This window comes from Orycteropus afer, unplaced genomic scaffold (assembly GCF_000298275.1).
Source record: "Orycteropus afer afer isolate SDZICR_OR568_19922 unplaced genomic scaffold, OryAfe1.0 scaffold00109, whole genome shotgun sequence".
NCBI lineage: Eukaryota > Metazoa > Chordata > Mammalia > Tubulidentata > Orycteropodidae > Orycteropus > Orycteropus afer.
This window is the reverse complement of record NW_006921696.1, coordinates 1,200,386-1,219,944: the sequence shown is the minus strand read 5'-3', so window position 1 is coordinate 1,219,944 and position 19,559 is coordinate 1,200,386. Positions and strand designations below refer to the sequence as shown.

The window sequence follows — 19,559 nt, the reverse complement described above, 5'->3', positions numbered from 1 at the left end:
TAGGATTGAAATTATGCCCCGACCACTGTCCTCCCAGCCTGACTGGAGATGTTACCAGTAGATTGTCATGTACACTCATGACAATTGTAAAGGTTTTCTTCACCATCTTCTTTCTTGGGCTGTCACCTTTGTTCACATCTTTAGAACCCCTTGTGCTACCTTCTTCCCAGGGTTCAGCATCCACACAGCCCGGATCTTTCAATCAATTCTTCATGCCGGATATTTCCTTCCTCCAAGTGTATCGGTCCTACAGGGCCCTGTTCTCTCCTATGAAACTAATAATCTCATCTCTGCCAAAGTGTCACCTCCTTCCACAGATCATTTTTGAAGTTTAATAGACATCAGATCTTAACTCAGAAGAGAGGACAGAAATTTAACAGGAACACTTGCCTAAGATAATATAGTTGTGAAGATAGAATTTAGAACTAATTTTCACAGTCACTTACTTCACCTGTAAATAAAATTGGACTTGCCTGTTTACTTTGCAGTGTTATGATTTGAAGCATCATTTGCTGTGAAAGAATACTATTAACAGAAGCAAATTAATACTTAATATTAGTCTTTCTTTGTTCCAATGGCTTATTTTCTTCAGAGTCACTGAAGAATAAGCTAAAATATGTGTTTTGTCTCCCATTTGCAAATTGCTTTATCCCTTTGTTTATATACTATTCTGCTCCTTATCATAGCTGAATGCCTCTACATAGAGTCTCTGTAGATTCTCTCTCAGTTTAATCCAGCAAATCAACCGAGAGTGGTTTGTTTTGTTGATCATTATGACATGCAAACTTTTTTACATTTTTGTAAAGGGTATGATCATTATTGATAGGAGATTTCCAACTTAAAAGTTTGCTACTTTTTTTTTTCCTTGTAGTAGAATTTAAAAAATTAAATCATTCACCTGCCCTACCAGGGTATTTTAATTGAAAAAATATATATAGCTAGGCATACAATTCATGGTTCTGATTATATTCTATCATATAATTTTCATTACATTGGCAAAGATATTTCATGTCTGTCCAAAGTTAGCAACAATAAATTAAATCAAATTAGAATTATATATATATTCCTTGATATAGTTTGGCCAGGGATATTTTAACATACAGTCACATACAGAGCCCAGTCCACTTTAATAATATAATGTGGAATGTAGGACTTTTCTTGATTAAAGCCAAGAGTCTGATTCCCACTCTGTAATGAGGACAAAGTATTGGCAACTTCATCAACCAACTAAAATCTGAACCCACTGCCATTGAGTCAATTCCCACTCATGGCAACCCTATAGGACAGAATAGAACTGCCTCACAGGTTTACAAGGCTGTAAATCTTTACAGAAGCAGACTACCTCGTCTTTCTTCCTCAGAGTAGTGGGTGGGTTTTAATTGCCAACAATTTTGTTAGCAGCCAAATGCATTAACCACTATGCCACCAGAGCTCTTGTTGACCAAATAGAAAGGAGATTATAATTAACAGACTTTGGAGTACAGTTTAAGATGTGTATGTATGTCACTTCTTAACTGATAGTCTGAGAAGTGTAGATTATTGATCTATTTAATTTGGAGTCTCTATGCCCTAGTTCTGGTTCCCGGACAGTTGCAATTTCCCTAATCGTTCAGACTCTTAAACATATGCCTTCACCCTTGATTCCTTAAACTCACCTTTTGTTCTTTAAAGTCCTAGAAAAATTGCCATCTACTGGGCTGTCTGTCATTCTTTATCTTCCCTTCTGATTTTTCTGTCATCAGTGATACCTCAATACATATTCTAGACACTGTTCATTGACCATACACACAAAAAAAAATCTTACCATCAACATTTTTTTAGTCATTTAGATCACTGTTTTCTTACATGGCAGCTCCTTTATAAAGTAGCATGAATGTGGTTCAATTTTTGGCTCTTAAATTAAAAAAAAAAAATGATGATTTGCAATAACAGTATCTATTTTTTATAAATAACGTTTTTGGCAATTTGATCAGTTCCCCAAGAAACTATTGTTAAATTTTATATAAGTAACTGACAGTGGTTTTCTAAATTTACTTTAAGCCTTGTTGTCTGCAGCTGTCAAATTGGGCCCTGGCTCAGGGTGACCCTATGTACAGTAGAATGAAACGCTGCATACTCCTGGTCCTGCACCATCCCCATGATCAGTTGTGGCTCAGACTGTTGAGATGCATAGAGTTTTTACTGGCCATTTTTCAGAAGTAGATCACCAGGCCTTTCTTCCTAGTCTATCTTAATCTAGAAGCTCCATTGAAACCTATTTGGCATCATAGCAACATTCAAGCCTCCACCTACAGACAGGTGTAGTTGTGCATTGGCTGGGAATTGAGCCTGGGTCTCCTGTGTGGAAGGTGAGAAATCTACCACTGAACCACCATTACGCTCTTATTTTCAGTGTAGTTTCTAACATAATAATTAACATGTATAGTCTCTAATTTTATTAATCATTTGCATTTCACATTATTCCTGAAATTGAATTTCATTATATATTTTACTGGCATAGTGCCTAAGGCACTTGACTGCTAACCAGAAAGCTGGTGGTTCAAACCCACCAGCCACTCCTCAGAAGGAAGTTTGGGCAATCTACTTCCGTAGTGATACTGCCTTGGAAACCCAAGGAGGGGTTGCTATGAGTCGAGTCCAACTTGACAGCAGTGAGTTCAGTTTTTTGGTTTTGGTAATGCTAAAACTTAGCATAAAGGATAAAAGCAAGGTTTTTACTGAGGATCGATTTCACATAAAATGCAAACAATCTAGAGTAATTAAAGTAATTTTTAAAAAGAATAAATTTTGGTGACTTATACTACCTGATTGCAAAACTTATTATAAAACTATAGTAATCAGGACCGTGGATTATTGTAAGCTTAGACATATAGATAAATGGAAGCAACTGGAAAAACAAGAAATTGGCCTACACACATATGGTCAATTAAATTTCAGATGCAAAAACAGTTAAATGAGGAAAGTGTTTTCAACAAATGGTGCTGAAAAAACTGAATATCCTTTTGGGGGAAAATAAACATTGACCCTTACCTCACATCATACACAAAAACTAGCTTGAAATGGGTCATTAAAAAAGAAAAAAAAAAATCCATTGCTGCTGAGCCAGTTCTGTCTCAGAGCACCTCCATGTGTTACCCTATGGGCTGCTCCATAGAGTTTTCTTTGCTATAATCTTCATGGAAGCAGATTGCCAAGGCTTTCTTTCACAGCACTGTTGGGTGGGTTTAAACTAAAGGTTAGCAGCTGATCACAAACTGGTTTTCTACCCAACAAATTTGTAATCAATCATTGGCCATAATACAACAGCTGAAATGATAAAACATCTAGGAGAATGTCTTTGCAACCTTGAGGTAGGCAAAGATTTCTTGGATAAGACACAAAAACCCTGAGCCATTTAAAAACATGATCAATTGGACCTTTAAAAAAAAATTAAACTTTTTGCTCTTTGAAAGACATCCTTAAGGAAAAGAAAGGCAAGTCATAGACTGGGAGAAAATATTAGCAATACGTCTGACAAAGGATGTATATTGAGAATAATTAAAGAACATTTATAACTCTATAATAAGAAGGTAACCCAATCAAAAATGAACAAAAATTTGAAGAGACATTTCAAACATGAAGATATATGAATGGGTAATAATTGCATGAACAAAATACTCCACATCCTTAGTCACTAGGGAAATGCAAATTAAAACAACAATAAGATACCACAACACACCAGTTAGAATGGCTACAACCTAAAATATGATGCCAAATGTTAGTGAAAACGTAGAGCAGCCAGTACTGTAAATCCACTACTGGTGGGGGTATAAAATAGTACAACCACTTTGGAAAACGGTTTGGCAATTTCTTATAAAGTTAAAAATATAAGCCAGCTATTCCAATGTTAGGTATTTAAGCAAGAGATATGAAAATATATGTTCCCACAAAAACTTACATACAAATGTTATAGCAACTTTGTTTTAAAAATAAGAACCTGAACAAGCAAAATGCCCATCAACAGGTGATAGGGAAGCAAATTGTGGATATTCATATAATAGAATTCTAACAGCAATAAAAGGAATACCCAACAAATATACCCAACAACGTCGATAAGTCTCAAAAGTATTGTACTAAGTCAAAGATGTCAAGCATGAAGGAGTGTACTATGCTAGGAAATGCAGATTCCTGGACAGTAGCAGCCAGCAAATCTGTGATTGTCTTGGGTCAGGTACAGATAGGGATTGACTGCAGAGCAGCACTAGGAAAATTGTGGTGGTGGTGAAAACGTTCTATGTCTTGAGTGTGGTTGTAGTTACCAGGTGTATACATTTGTCAAAACTCACCAAATTATAGGCTTTAAAATAAGTGTCGTTATTTATTATATATAAGTTATACCTCAGTGGAGGTCATTTTTAGAAATGCAATTAAAAATATTTAGTTATTTCTTTAAGCTTGATGATTTTATGTGCTGTACTAACATTTTAGTAAAATACTTTTGCTTGTAGGAAAGAGAAATCAGTATCTTCTATCATCTGCTATCTTCCTTCCTATCACAACTCTGTTTAAAAGATCAAAATTGTATAGAGATATGATGAATTGTATCAAATGAGCATGCACAATTACAATTATTCACCAGTAAGGCTATCAGAGATTAAAGGCCAAGGAGCCACCTGGTATGAAGTACAGGATTTGAAGTGTAAGAGTTGGTTTCGTATCCCACATCTGCCTTTTACAGTGTGTCTTAAACTTTGAGAGTATCAAGTATCTTACTTGAAAATGAGGGTATTTTATTAATACAGTTATGGCTATTTCAAGAGCAAGTGAAATAACAGATGCAAAGGCACTTTGTAAACACAAACAAATCCCTGTAACTAACCATTATACAGTCAGGTCATATAACCACTTATACATAAATGTTCTAAATAAAGTTAGTTCTATCTGGCCCATGGACTTTGAGAGTGCATAAACTATGTCATTTCAAACCAGAAATCTCCAGCATCTAGTCTAGCATCTGGCATATATAGACATTAAATGCATATTGTCTGAATTAATTTCATTTCCTGTTTCTGAACCCCACTGTTTTTACCAATATTTTCAGGGAAATTAAGGCACATGGAGCCATAGACTCTATTTTCTTTAGACTTAAGAGCCCAAACATAAAATGCTTATAGGAATAGGTGTTAGAACTCACTATTTTTTATGGAGTACATTAAACTCAAAGACAAATTTGCTAGGTACCTATTTGCTTTTGACATCACAAAAGAACAGGTCACAGAAGAGTTGAACTCTTACATCTGCTTATCCTGGGTTAACAAGTCCCACAGTTTAGATAATCAAGTCTGATTCTCCCATGGTTTAGGGAATCAAGTCTAATCCATGTATGACTTTCTATTAAAGATGAAAAGAAATAAAGAACTAGCCTTGGGAGGAAAAATAAGATGAAATCAAACTGATCATCACCATCTTCAGACTTTAACAAGTTAATAATTTAAAATCTTTTTTTTTTTTTTTTAACTCCCCATTTCTCCTTCACCTATCCTCTGGCTAATCTTTTATTTTGATGAATTTACCTATTTTAGATATTTCATATTAAGTGGGATCATATAATATTTGTCCTTTTTGTCTAACCTATTTCACTCAGCATAACATTTTCAAGGTTCATCTATGTGATGGCATGAATCAGAACTTCTAATCTTTACATTACATGTATAAAGTCCATTTTGTTTATCCATTCATCTGTTGATGAGCATGTGGGTTGTTCTACCTTTTAGCTATTGTGAACAGTGCTGCAGTAAACATTGGTGTATGTGTTTATTTTGAATCACAACTTTCGATACTTTTGAGCATATACCTAGGAGTGGAATTGCTGGGTCATATGGTATTTTCATGTTTAACTTTTTGAGGAACTACCAAACTATTTTCCCCAGTAGCTACATTTTACACTCCCATAAAACTTTCTTGGTTGAAGACTACTGAGTATATTCCTCATCCTTTACCCCGGTCGTTGGCATTAGTGGTCGGCTGCCACTGTGCAATCCAAAAAGTGACTGGGCTGGCACTAACACCAGTGGCTGCTAGTAGGTTCCCCAGTAAGTTTTATTTCACTGATCTTAATGCCACACAGCATCTTTTTCCTAGTGACTGTATGGCCAAAACATAACAACTTGCAAGTGAAAGCAGAGGCGTTAGTGGGATGATGAAAGAAAAGAGAGATTTTTTTTGTTTGTTTAAATCTCTGTACCTAGGAATGAGCATAACCAGTGCTTTTTGGGGGCATATAGGAGGGTACATCTTGGCACCATCTCTAAGATAGACGATTAAGTGGCTCTGTTGCTTCTGTGCTCAGTATAGTTTTCTAGAAAATTTTCTAGAAAATATGTCTTTTCATTTTACTATAATTCTCTAATGAACTGAGGGATCTACTTTGTAAAATAAAAGATTATGGAATTATCATATGGGTTTATAAACATACTTCTGGATAAATGGTTCTTTTGCTCTTTCAGTACTCTTCATTTCCATCTCATTGGTTTTCAGATTCCAGCACAACTTTAAAATAATAATAATAATAAGGATATAACAAGAGACAATAATCATAGGTAAAGAATCAGGAATTTTAAAATTTCAGTTATTCTTTCTACTTTTAATAGTTTTTTTTCCCTTTGCAAATGTTTGTAATAGCCAGCTACTAATATTCTTCTGTCCTCTCTAATTTGTTATAAAAATCTAACTTTACTACATTATGAATTTGTGAGATCTTATTTTTATATTAATATCTATATTTTGTAACATGTGGTATGATGTATATATATGTTTATGGTAGATACATTTGACTACATTTATATATTCACAGAGATTTATATAGAGACATAAAAAAACAGACATAGTCAGTCATGTGTGTTCATTATATATAAAGGTTATTGGGGATGCAAAGATATAAAAGATAGAAGAACCTAGTAATTGCCTTTAAGATCAGAGCACAAAGCATTAGTTTGGATTTTACAAGGCCAGCCAACAACAAAAGAGCAGTAATTTATGAGCTCAGCGTAAAAGAATAGCATAATTACATTAAAAATTAATGCTAATGAACACTAAAATGGGGAAGGTGGTTATGATGAAAGTTTGTATTCATCTTCCCTGGTTTGAATGATGGCTAGTGGCTTGATTAATGGCTTAATTTCTATCAATTAGCGGGGAAAAATCTCCTGCGAGACAAGGGTAAATTGAGCATTGAATTACATATCTTGCTTTTGTGTGCTAAGAAAAAAGAGCTGCGTATCTCTGATATTAGCCACAGTGACAAATGTGGTGTGCCCGCGATGTCTGTGTTAGCTCTCCTGACAGGCGAGCTGTGTGTGGTTATGGGGTGTTTGGAGATGGCTGGCAGACAGCGTTCACTGCAAGTTCCTTAGAAACATACAACTCTCCCATCTACAGAATTTTAATTAGAGTCAGTAAGAATTCTAGAATTAAAATGGACAGCAAGCAGTAACTGATAGACCTCAAGCTATTTTCTGTTCTGCTTATACCCTATTAAAATGAGAAAACTTCCACTATCTTTAGCTTTATTGAAATTATTATTTCTTTCCACTCCATTAAAGTGGATTTGACTACCTCTGTTGATTATGTTTGAAATAAGCATAAGGCAGTAATCTCTGTAGTTGGCTATTTGGAGAATAGATATATTGTAAACAGATAAAAATTTTGACCAACAATTTGTTTAAAACTAAGAATATTTTGAGATGATGTCAAAGAAAGCATAGCATGACTGCTTTAGTAATTTGTCATTGCGTTTCGATATCTAACTTTTCTAGAATTTTACAGTGTGTTCTCATAATTGTTATCCTCTTAGCCTGAATATCCAGAAGCTGATTAAAAGAGAAAGAGTAGAAAACCTCAAATCTCATTTAAGAAGAGAGTGTAAACAGATTGATTTTGCTGTTGTTGAACATCTGCAGTGCCTCTGCAGAGAACTGAGGGAAAGGGAAGTCAAGAGAGGAAGGTATTCAGTGTGGCAGGTCACATCTTCAGTGGAGATAAATAGTCCAGTGGGCTTTTTGTTAGTTTAGTCAAATTCACAGAAGCCATTCTAGTTTTTGCTAACAACAATTGTTGCACAATAAATAAAGAACAACTCTCAAGTGATAATTTATTATTCAAGTTGTTTGTAGGCTTAAGTAAAAGATGCTAGATTTTCTAGTAACTGCTTTTTAATTCATTTATAAAAGTTTTTGGAATGTGACATACATATTAAGAAAAAAACAAAACTCACTGCCATCAAGTCGATTTTGACTCATAGCGACACCTTTTGGATTTCCAAGGCTGTAAATCTGTACAGAAGTAGATTGCCCCATCTTTCTCCCGCAGAGCAGCTGGTGAGTTTGAATCACCTTCTGGTTAGCAGCCAAATGCCTTACCCACTGTACCACCAGCTCTTGTGACATATATAGTTCTTTAAAAACTTTTTTCATAACTGAAAGATTCTGAAAATCTACCTCAAGCTAATCCCAAAAGATGGCTAAATAGATAGATCATGTAGAGATCTATGTTGTTGTTGTTACGTGCCATCATCTCCTATCCATCTAAAGGTAGATTGCATTTTACTGAATTAATATACATTAAAATGCAGAATAAGAATAGTGTCAAGAACACTTATTATTTCTAGAAATGAATGGGAAGAGAGTATAAAAAGGATTCACTGCTTGGCATGAGTAGGTAAAAAAAAGAAAGTCCACTTGATTGGGAAATAATGACTGAATCACGATCCAGGGATTGATCCCACTTCCACCACCAGCTGGCATGTAACCTTGGCCAAATTACTTACTAGCCTGCATTCGTCATCTCTAAAGTGAGAATAATAATAGTATTCTCCAGGTACTATGATATTTAAACGAGGTATTCCATGTAAAGTGCTGAGTGCAGAGTATCTTAAATGTAAGCTAGTTACTTGTTGTTGTTGTTGTTGTTATGTGCCGTCGAGTCGGCCCCGACTCATAGCGACCCCTCCTTGGGTTTCCGAGGCAGTATCACTACGGAAGTAGGATTGCCCAACCTTCCTTCCGAGGAGTGGCTGGTGGGTTTGAACCGCCAGCAAGCTAGTTACTGCTGCTTCAAAAACAGCTCATCTGCCCCTTTTAATTGCCATTTAAGTGAAAAATTAAGCCTCTCTGACCTTCCCCTGTAGAAAGGCATACCAAGTATTATTGATGAAAAGAAAAAATTCGGTGGTTCTGCAGACAATAGACTAAAATAGGTTTGCTTGAAAACATGATTTCTACCATGTAAATCCTGTTTAGGATAGTTTATGTTATGAAACATCCATGAGGAACTGACAGGACCTCCCATCCCTTGAGTCACTAGACCCTGGGTGTGTGTCAGCCAATCTCTGATCCCCACTCAGCAACAGCCTCCAGAGTCAGAGTGGACTCTGATGTCTGCTTGGTGGGTGAGAAATTCAGCTGGGCCTTTTGTGCCTTCTCAGAGATAGCGTTGCCAGCTTAAAACCATCCTATCAAAAATTTTGAAGAGTATATACAATTTATGTTTAGCCAAATCCTTCGTGAAAATGGCAGGAAATTAGTGCTTTAGTACTGTTTCTGTTGTTGTTGTTATGTGCCATGGAGTCGGACCCTACTCATAGCGACCCCTCTTTGGGTTTCCGAGGTGGTATCACTACGGAAGTAGATTGCCCAACCTTCCTCCCAAGGAGTGACTGGTGGGTTTGAACCACCAGCCTTCTGGTTAGCAGTCAAGTGCTTTTTAGGCACTATGCTACCAGAGCTCCTAGTACTTTTCCTAATGATAGCTATTGTTTACTGAATGCTTCTTTTGCTTCCTTAGCCCCGTGTTGAGACTTATCACATGTCATTTCCTAGACTCACATGGCTTGTTCCTTCAAGTCATTCTTCTCTCTGCTGCAGTATCACTATCTCAGGATCTCAAGGACTTCCTTGGTTACCCCAGCTGAAATAGCCCCTTTTCCTCCTTTCTACTTCTCTACCCTGATTTATTTTCTTTGACATGATATTGCTTACTTGTTTAAGGCATTCGATTGCTAACCAGAAGGTTGGCAATTTAAACCCAACAGCCACTCCATGGAAGGAAGACTGGGCAATCTACTTCTCTAAAGATTCACTGCCTCAGAAACTCATTCTGACACTGTGTGTCAGAATCGACTCAATGACAGTTTGTTTGTTTTTGTTTTTGTTTGTTTTTTAGTTTATAAGTTCCATGAGAGAAGAAATTCTCTTATTTGTTGCTAACTCCCTAGTTTGTGGAAGGAAAGGAGGGAGGAAGTTACTCATCCATCCTATGATGTTTAACATATTATCCGTGTGCCACAGCTGAGAAAACTGACATCATCACAGATTAAACCATTTGCTCCAGATTAAACCACTTGCTCCAAAGTCACACAGCTAATAAATAGCAGAGACAGAGTTTAACCCTGACACTCTCAATCCAGAGTTCTTTAAATAACCACTTAAAAAGACATTTAATTTCTTAAGTTACAAAATAACGCATATAATTTGATATCTCCCCCATGAAGTTTTTTTTAATGGTTACTTTAATGCCCTTTCATTCTTAGTTGTGCAACAAATGTTTATTGACTGCTTACTAAAAAATAGAGCACATCACACTAAGTTCTAGAGGTGACACAAAGGGGTATGTGCCCTCCAGCTGGGGAGATGAAGCTCTCATGATTAATATCAGCACAAGGCAACATATGCTAAGAGTCAAATGAATTATGGAAGAGGCCCCTTTTCTCTGGAGGGGCAAGGGAAGGCATTGCCAAAAGGTGAGCTTTAGGAATGGCCTTAAATGACAGGGAGGATTCAGCAAAGGTAGGAGCATTCCAGGTGAGGGGAGCTAAAAGGGGCATTCCATGTAGGTTTTTTTCGTTAGATAAAGCCTAATCTGATGCTGAATTCACTTGCACTTATTAATAATTCTTCTCCAGTGCTACAGTCACATTAAACTTACCCCACTTACTTAATCTGATATGGGTGATGGTTTAATGTAAGGTGAATCTGTCTTGGACTCTATCCAGAGGAGGTGGTTGTTATTAGAGACACCTCAGGGGCCTTCTTGGCATAACTTGGTATTCGCACAAGCTTCCAGAAGACTAAGACAAGCTCCATTTTGCTTAAGACATTTTTTCGTCCTTCGTCTTATTTGTGGATGTTAGTTGCAGCAGTTTGTGCCCAAGAATATGGGTTCTATGAACAACCTTAACATGTTGAGATGGGATAGATATCTAATGTATTTTTGGTATGCTTTATAAAGGAAACTTATTTGAAATGCACTAGTTGAAAGGGAAAGAGCTCTGGTAGTGTAGTGCTGAAGACATTTGACTGCTGACCAGAAGGCTGGCAGTTCAAACCCCCCACCCACTCCTTGGAAGGAAGATTGGGCAATCTACTTCCATAGTGATACCACCTCGGAAACCCAAGGAGGGGTCGCTATGAGTCAGGTCCAACTTGACGGCAGTGTACTGCATTGTTGGATTTGAAAGGGAAATCTATGTCTATGTTGTGTTAAAATTTGTGTTCATGAAATATTGTTTTATAACTTTAGAATTCCTAGTAAGCTTTATGGGATGTTTCATTTGTTTGCAAATGTTACTAAACAGTCAACTAAATAGTCAAATAGAAGTTTGTTGTTGCTTTTCACTTTTTTCATTCTTATACAGCACTTAAATGCTTTTTTATACTTCAGAGGGTTTTGCTCTGTTTCATTTTGTTTTTCAGTGTCTATATTGCACCACAGGAAGGAATTTCGTAGATGTTTCCATCCTTGACTACAATTCGAGTCATTTCAATCTGAAAATAAGATATTCTTTTGTATTATTCATGTATTTGTAGCAATGCTATTAGTATATAAATACCTTTTTTTTTTTCCCCTGGAAGAGAAGAGTAACATAAGTAACTCAATAACTATAAGCCAACCTACCCAAATTCTTTGTAACATAAAATGCATTTTAACTTTGGGGAAATTCATAAAATATTAATATTCAGAAGGAGTCTGTTGAAGATGAGATTTTTGTACATGTCTAAGAGGTCTTTGCTGAGAGTCAGGTTGCCTTTTATCCCAGGATTACATCTTGTGTGATAGTGCCATCTGCTGTTGTCAGCCTAACATTGCTTCCAATTTAGATGTGGTTGGTTTGTAAACTACAAATGGAGCACACATTAAAACTTTGTCTTCTCAAATGAAAGGCTTATATTGGACCTTACCAGCTTTATTTACTAATCTTAAATGTGTCATATAGTAGTATTTTAAAAAGAAAATTCTATGAATGTTGCATCAGGTGGAATAGGTTGTTACTATCCAACTATAATATTTGAGATATATTACTGTAATTAGAGATAGCAGAGGAACCTAATTTTTCTAAAATATATTAGCAATAATTAATAAAATGTTTGATTTTAATTTTTCACCCTGAAGGGAATGCAGTGAGTTCTTTTTCTTTCTTTTTTTTTTTCAAGCTGTAGTAATTTAGCTTTCAGATTCCATTATTTTCCTCTTACTAATCAGCTCAATGGCAGTTAGAATTGAGTATGAGATACGTATCTCTTCTACTGACATCTGACAAACAACATATGGAAGTCTTTATATTTACCAATAGAGTGTTTATCAAAAAGCTTTACATGCTAATGGATTATGTTTCTTTCATGTTAATGTCTAAAAACATTCTGTGATTTTGATTGTGGCTAAAACTTGGTCTTTGCTTTTACCTCCTGGCTGATTATGTGCTATAGACATTAATGTAAAGCATAGTAACAGCAACTAGTTTTAATTCACATTTTCCCCAATCTTAAAATTGGTGTAGAATTTATAAATGACAAATTGGCGTGTATACTTTAAGAAACTGAATAAAAAACAATTTAGTGTACATGGTTGTTGTTCTTGTTCTTGTTCTTGTTATGTGCTGACGAGTTGGACCCAACTCATAATGACCCCTCTTTGGGTTTCCAAGGAAGTATCACTATGGAAGTAGATTGCCCAGCCTTCTTTCTGAGGAGTGGCTGGTAGGTTTGAACTGCCAGCCTCCTGGTTAGCAGTCAAGTGCCTTAGGTACTACACCACCAGAGTTCCCAATGTACATGATAGTCCCTCCTTATCTGCTGAGGGAGGATATGTTCCAAGATCCCTAATGGATGACTGAAACCACAGATAGTACCATTCCTTATAAATGCTGTTTTGTCCTATATATACATACCTATGATAAAGCTTAATTTATAAATTAGACACAATAAGAGAGTAATAGTAATTACTAACAGGTGGGTAGCATATACAGTACTCATACAGTGGACAAAGGAATGATTCACATCCCAGACTGGATAGCAGGGACGGAACAAGATTTCATCACGATTCTTACTTAACATTTTCTGACCACGTTTAACCATGGATTAGTGAAACCGCAAAAGCAGTGGATAAAGGGGGACTACTGTATTCTTGATATCTTAGCATGCTTCCAAAAATGATAGGGTATAATTAATATGTGCATTTGTGTACGTTGAGATTAGAATTTTGAGTGTGTAACAATTGAAGACTTTTTTATGCCTGTTGTTTTCAGACAGCACAGAGCTAAGCTGTTACAGGGCTGAAAATGTAAATTTCCCATGAATCTTTCAAAATTTAATTTAAATACCACTCTCTTACAACCACTAAAATTGTCCCCACATTGAAAGAAAAAGGCTACACTGGTTTATTTTCCTTTTGTAAGTCAGGCAAAGTGGCTGTCTCCTATCTGCCCTATCACTTTGATAACCCTGACAGCATTTTTAGAGAAGCACAAAGAAAATAATGTTCCAGTTTCCTCTGATCTTTCTCTTTCCTCTCTTTATAATTTACCCACTGCTGTTTTGTTAAGCATACTGGCCCATTGGTCAGCTTCTATGATAAAACTTTTATTTGATTTAGGAGCTGGTTGTATGTCCAGGTTTAAAGATACAAACTCTGGAAGCTTTAGATATCAAGTACTGTTTGTGAGCTCACCTCTGACATTTAATACTAATGATGTGCTTTGCAAATCCAAATGAGAGAATATGTTAGAGAAAAAATCTGAGAGGTCAAACAGTCGGTACATAGGAGACCATCCTGCAGTCAGAAAGACCGGTCTTTTGTTTGGGAATTAGTGGTTGTGAAATAATCCTAGGGAGACTAGTTAAAACCTATACAAACAAATGTTCTCATATTGACTAAGAAATTACAATTGAATCATGTGGAATGGTATCCGTTATGATTTCTCTTTGTTGTAGTAGCCCTATTATATATGCACCTAATAAAAATATTGCCCAGTAGTATGGAATGTTAATGTTAATATCACCTGGGCAAAGACTCTTCTCATTTCATATGCTCAATTTGTACATTGCGTAATTAAAATCCAGAGGAGCTTTTACACTAAAGCATGTGGAACTATGGCTCTTCCAAGATACTTTGACAGTGCTTCTTGCTTTTATATAGGAAACTTATTCCAAAGATGAGAGTTTTAGCTCTGATGGCTGCAACTTCCAAGCATTCCATGTGTGATTTCACCATGCAAAAAGACCATTTACAGCTGTCAGGGACACATCTTCAGAATCGCTATCTTTCTCTTAAGTAAACTGGAGTTTGCACAAGACTGTAAAATTGTATTTTGTGATTGACTGAAGTAAGGCTAAAGAATTTTCAGAGAATGTTCGTTTTTATTGAATTAGGAAACCAAAATACTTTTCGTACTCTTTCTATTTATTTCTGTAATATTTCACCTTTTCAGCTTAGATCTGTGAGGGTGTAAAAATTACTTTGATGCAAATAACTCCATGTTCTTCCAAATCAGTCATTACAGTTGTTTTTTAGAAAATAAATCTAGCTATTATCTGTAAGGTCTAAAACCCCAAAATTTTAACACTGTGGGCCCTAATTCAACTATATATTTACACAGGTTAAAACAAGAGTTTGAACAGCATTTGTTTTCTGCTCAACTAGCATATGAGAAAATATGAAATGACAAATGCATGTGGCAAGAAACAACTCAAATCACCATTAATATGACATTGGTGGGGGGGGGGGAACCCTATCTTAAAACCATAAAATAGACTCCTGATGCCACTGTAAAATGGAACGAGAAAGGCTCTATACTGTGATGGAGTGGTAGTGAAGATACATTGTTAAGTGAAAAAGTAATGGGCATAGGAGTGTGTAGTATGCTGATTTTCTGTAAGAACAGGGAGAATATGTGTACTTACATTTTCATAAATAAACAATGGAAAGATAATCTAAAACTTAATTTAAAATCCTAGTAGAATAAAAGATTGCCTATGGGTTGGAGGAAAAGGGGAGGAAAGAGAGATAGAAACCCAGACGTCTCTGTATGATGTTTTAAATTTTTACTTTAAAATGAAATGAAACCCATTGCCATTGAGTTAATTCTAACTCATGGTGACCCTGTGTTTTGCAGATTAGAACTGCTCTGAAGGGGTTTTTTGGCTATAATGTTTGTGAAGCAGTTCACCAGGCCTTTCTTGTGCAGAGCTGTTGGGTGCATTCCAACTACCACCATTTAAGTTAGCAGCTGACCTCAAATTGCTTGCACCACCCAGTCCATTTAAATGTTTTACACAATTAAAAAGCAGATATTAATCACAAAAACATTAAACCAAGCAAGACCTAAATTTCTAGAAAAACTGAACAAGTGAACCTAACTTTATATCAAATTAGTAGCATAATCACATGGAAATTATTTTAAGTGACTTTAAAGCATAGCATTTTGACAATTCATCAGTGAAATAAACCCTAAGGTCAAAAAAAAAAAAATTTAACTATATTAAATTATCTTGTTAATGGTAATGTTTATATTATTATTTTGAAACTAATACATACTCACATATTAGGAAAGATAAATAAGTACTTTTTGATCATTTCATTAAAGCTCTAAAAGAGATACCAATATAAAATCAAAGACATTAAGTAAAAATCCTGTCATCTTTAATTTGGTTGGTAATATCAGTGTACACTCATATTAGTTTTTCTCTTCTAAAATGTGTATTTCCTAACCCACCCACTGAAAAGATTCAGAAGTGATGATACTTCTGAACTACTGTACAAGATGAGCCTGGAACATCTTGTCACCCCTTCACTGGAGATCATAGCAAAAGGATGCAGGAACCCATATGAAGATATTCTCACCAGCAAAAGAGAAAGTAATTTGAGCATCAAAATATGAAAATTACTACCAGGACTGAAGTGCATTACCAATATAAATATTCATGAACTTATGATGGCCATCTTTGGTCACCTTTGGACCAAAATTGATAAATAAGGGAAAGAATCAAGCATTTATACTGTAGAGATTATATCTCACAGTCAGTAGTCCATGAAGAGAAGTGCTTCATTATAGAAGAATCATAGCTAATAAATGATGGAAGAATAATACAATTAGAAAATTACCATTTTGCAACTTCTTATAAAATAGTGGATCTCAGCAACAAACATCAGTGTCTGCTAAACCATTAAGTAGAAGACTGACAGAGAACTTTCTAATGGAAGGGTCAGGCTGACATCATGTTGGACTCACTGATTAAGCTTAACATCACTGAAAATGGGAGAAGCAAATCCTGATATGATTGACAGGATTTGCACAGCACCATCTATGATGCATTCTTGCTACTAACTACTAGTTTACACAAACTGTGGGGGATAGAGGAGCATGGGTAATGATTCTGTGAGGATGATCAGCCCATCCAGAATGGAAGCTAATGTTATTCCAGTCCAGTATGTGGAAAATTTTACACAATAAATTATTCAGTTTCTTCAATAAATAAATGGCAATGAAAGGGAGAACAGTGAACTGTAAGTGATTAAAAGAGACTTACAACCAAGTGCAGCATGTGGACTGTGTTTGGATCCTGATTCAAACAAACCAACTATAGAAAATGACATTTTTTTTTAGACAATCAATGAAAATTAAATTTGGACTGTATAAAATGATATTAAGGAATTATTGATCATCTTGTTGGGTATGAAAATGATATTGTAGTTAATTTTTTAAGTTCTTATCAGAGATGCATACTAAAATATTTAGAAGTGACATGGGAGTTACTTTTAAATAGTTCAGGTCCATCCAATAGAAAAAGAATCGAAGGAGGGGAATAGATTAAATAAGAGTAATAGAAAATTAATGATTATAGAAGCCGGGGGATAGGTATAGTTGGGCTCTTATTCTTTTTGTATGCATTTCCATGATAAAAAGTTAAAAATAAAAGTTTGGGGAAAAAAAAGAAAGAACGAAAACTTCCTACCAGATTAGCTAGGATCATTATAGTAGTGCCTTCTCAGAAACATTTTAGACTTGGGAGTCTTAGTTTGTAGGAATGCTGATTTGTGGGTTTCAGAGAGGAAAGTTTCTTTGTTGTTATAGCTTAACTACAGTGTCCTTTTTTTCCACCCAATTATATTTTACAAGTAGTAAAATTTCCTCTTAAAGAATATCACTTACGTACAGTGTTGTTAACAAGCTTACCCCAAAATACACTGACCATTTACTGTCTTTTTCAGACCAAGCCACCCTCGTAGAACAAGTAAAAAGAGTAAGAGAAATTGAAGCTATTGAAAGTGATTCTTTTGTTCAGCAGACATTCAGATCAAGTAAAGAAGTCAAAAAGGTAAGTTTTCATTTAGGCATTATGAATAAGACTTTGGACTCCAAATAAAGAGATGTTTTTTTACTGGATTTTACTTAAATACGAGTGCTTCTGCTAATAGATGAAGTAGGGTGAGAGAGTTCGGGAAGGTTAGAGAATGTATCGATTGAGAATCAGTTCAAGTTTACCTTGTACAAAAATGTACCTTAAAAATGGATCTGATAACATTTTTCTTTTAAAATTCACTGAAAAGACCAAGTAAGATGTCAACATGACAGTTCTGTAAAGTAATACATATTTCATGAGCATATACAATTTTCTTTTCAGACGTATACACTTTTTGAACTGACATTGTTAGAAAGAAGTTAGAAAAGGACTTTAAAAATAAAACTGTTACCCAAATAAGAACAAATATATACTGATCACAGCCTTGAAAACCCAGTGGAGCAGTTCTACTCTGCACACTTGGGGTTGCCGTGAGTTGGAATCAACTTGATGGCAACTAAGAACAATAACTGAGGTATGGGTGTCACTTATTCAGCTCTAGTAAAAGGAGTTTTGATTAGTATTTCAGTTCTGTTGACTACCTCATGTATTTTTCACTAATTAACAGGACCACTTTTAGAAATTTATGTTCTGTTAGTAGGAAAAGGCATTCTACTATGAAATACATGTATTCTTTTAATAACATACATGTAACAAAGGCATGGTTATAGTTAGCCACATATTCAGAAATACTCTACATCTGTTAATATGTAAAATGTCTGTATAATATCCTGCAGACAAATGAATCATAATTCATTTGCTCTCTGTAGTTGAATATTTAAGTAGTTGTAAGTTTGGAGCTATAACTTACATCTTTGTAAATGTCCATTATTATCACCTTGATAATTTTTCAAGATGATTTCAAGATAAATTTTTCAAGGTGGAGTTGTTGGTTTAAAGGTCAGTGTTGTTTATTTTAGTACACGTTGCCAAAATCATCCTCCAAAAACGTTGTACCAATTCAGATTCCACCCAAAAGTGCAAGGAATGTCTGCCTGTCGCATGCTGCTCAACACCAGGTCCTATCAGACTTTCTTTTATAATGACTGACATGATTGGTGGAAATTGATCTGTTGTTCCCATTGCCATTTCCTTTATTATGAGTGAGAGAAATATCTTTTCCATTACTATAGGAGGGAGCTCTGGTAGCGTAGTGCCTAATGCATTTGACTGCTAATCAGAGGCTGGCAGTTCAAACCCATCAGCCACTCCTCGGAAGGAAGATTGGACAATCTACTTCTATAGAGATACTGCCTCAGAAACCCAAGAAGGGGTCACTGTGAGGAGACAGATTGAGCCTGTGTAGCATGCTGGGGACAGCATGAAACAGACTGGATAACCATGATCCCTGCCTTGTCATTTTCTTGGTTTCATTTGAACTTTTTGTAATTTACCACTACAAGTCCTAAAAACTGGAGCTGTGAAATGGACATAAATATAGTTGCCCATTATCTGTAACTCTTTCTATTGTGTATTATAAAGCCATTTATATGCCCTAATATAATCGTAATTTATTTTAATATTTGCTTTCCTAGTATATATTTTCTGAAGTTCATCATGACTTCTCAAATCTCATGGATTCTCTTACGATAAACCCACATTTTCTTTCTGTGGAAAGACTTAGTTCTCTATAGTTAATATCCTGGGTTTTTTCTAAACGACACTTTCCTGCTTGGTATTAAGTACTAATAATTCTTTTTAAACTTATTTTTACTGCCTCTTTTCCAAGTTATTAAAAGGAGCTCTTGGTGGCATAGTGCTTAAGGCATTTGACTGCTAACCAGAAGGTTGGCAGTTCAAGCCCATCAGCTGCTCTGTGGAAGGAAGATGAGGCAATCTACTTCCATAAAGATTTACCACCTCAGAAACTGCAAAAACGGCAAGGAGGCCACATGTTCTGACCTCCTCTAA

The 19,559-nt window shown here is 35.5% G+C and overlaps 1 protein-coding gene across 1 annotated transcript in view; it reads left to right on the top strand.

Annotated features, from left to right (window-relative positions):
• The window catches only part of RSRC1 (arginine and serine rich coiled-coil 1), a 500,806-nt gene that overhangs the window by 467,114 nt on the left and 14,133 nt on the right, over positions 1–19,559 (top strand). The window contains exon 6 of the mRNA XM_042781342.1: positions 17,518–17,624. Within this exon, the coding sequence (XP_042637276.1) occupies positions 17,518–17,624 (107 nt within the window). The remainder of the gene's footprint in view (positions 1–17,517; positions 17,625–19,559) is intronic.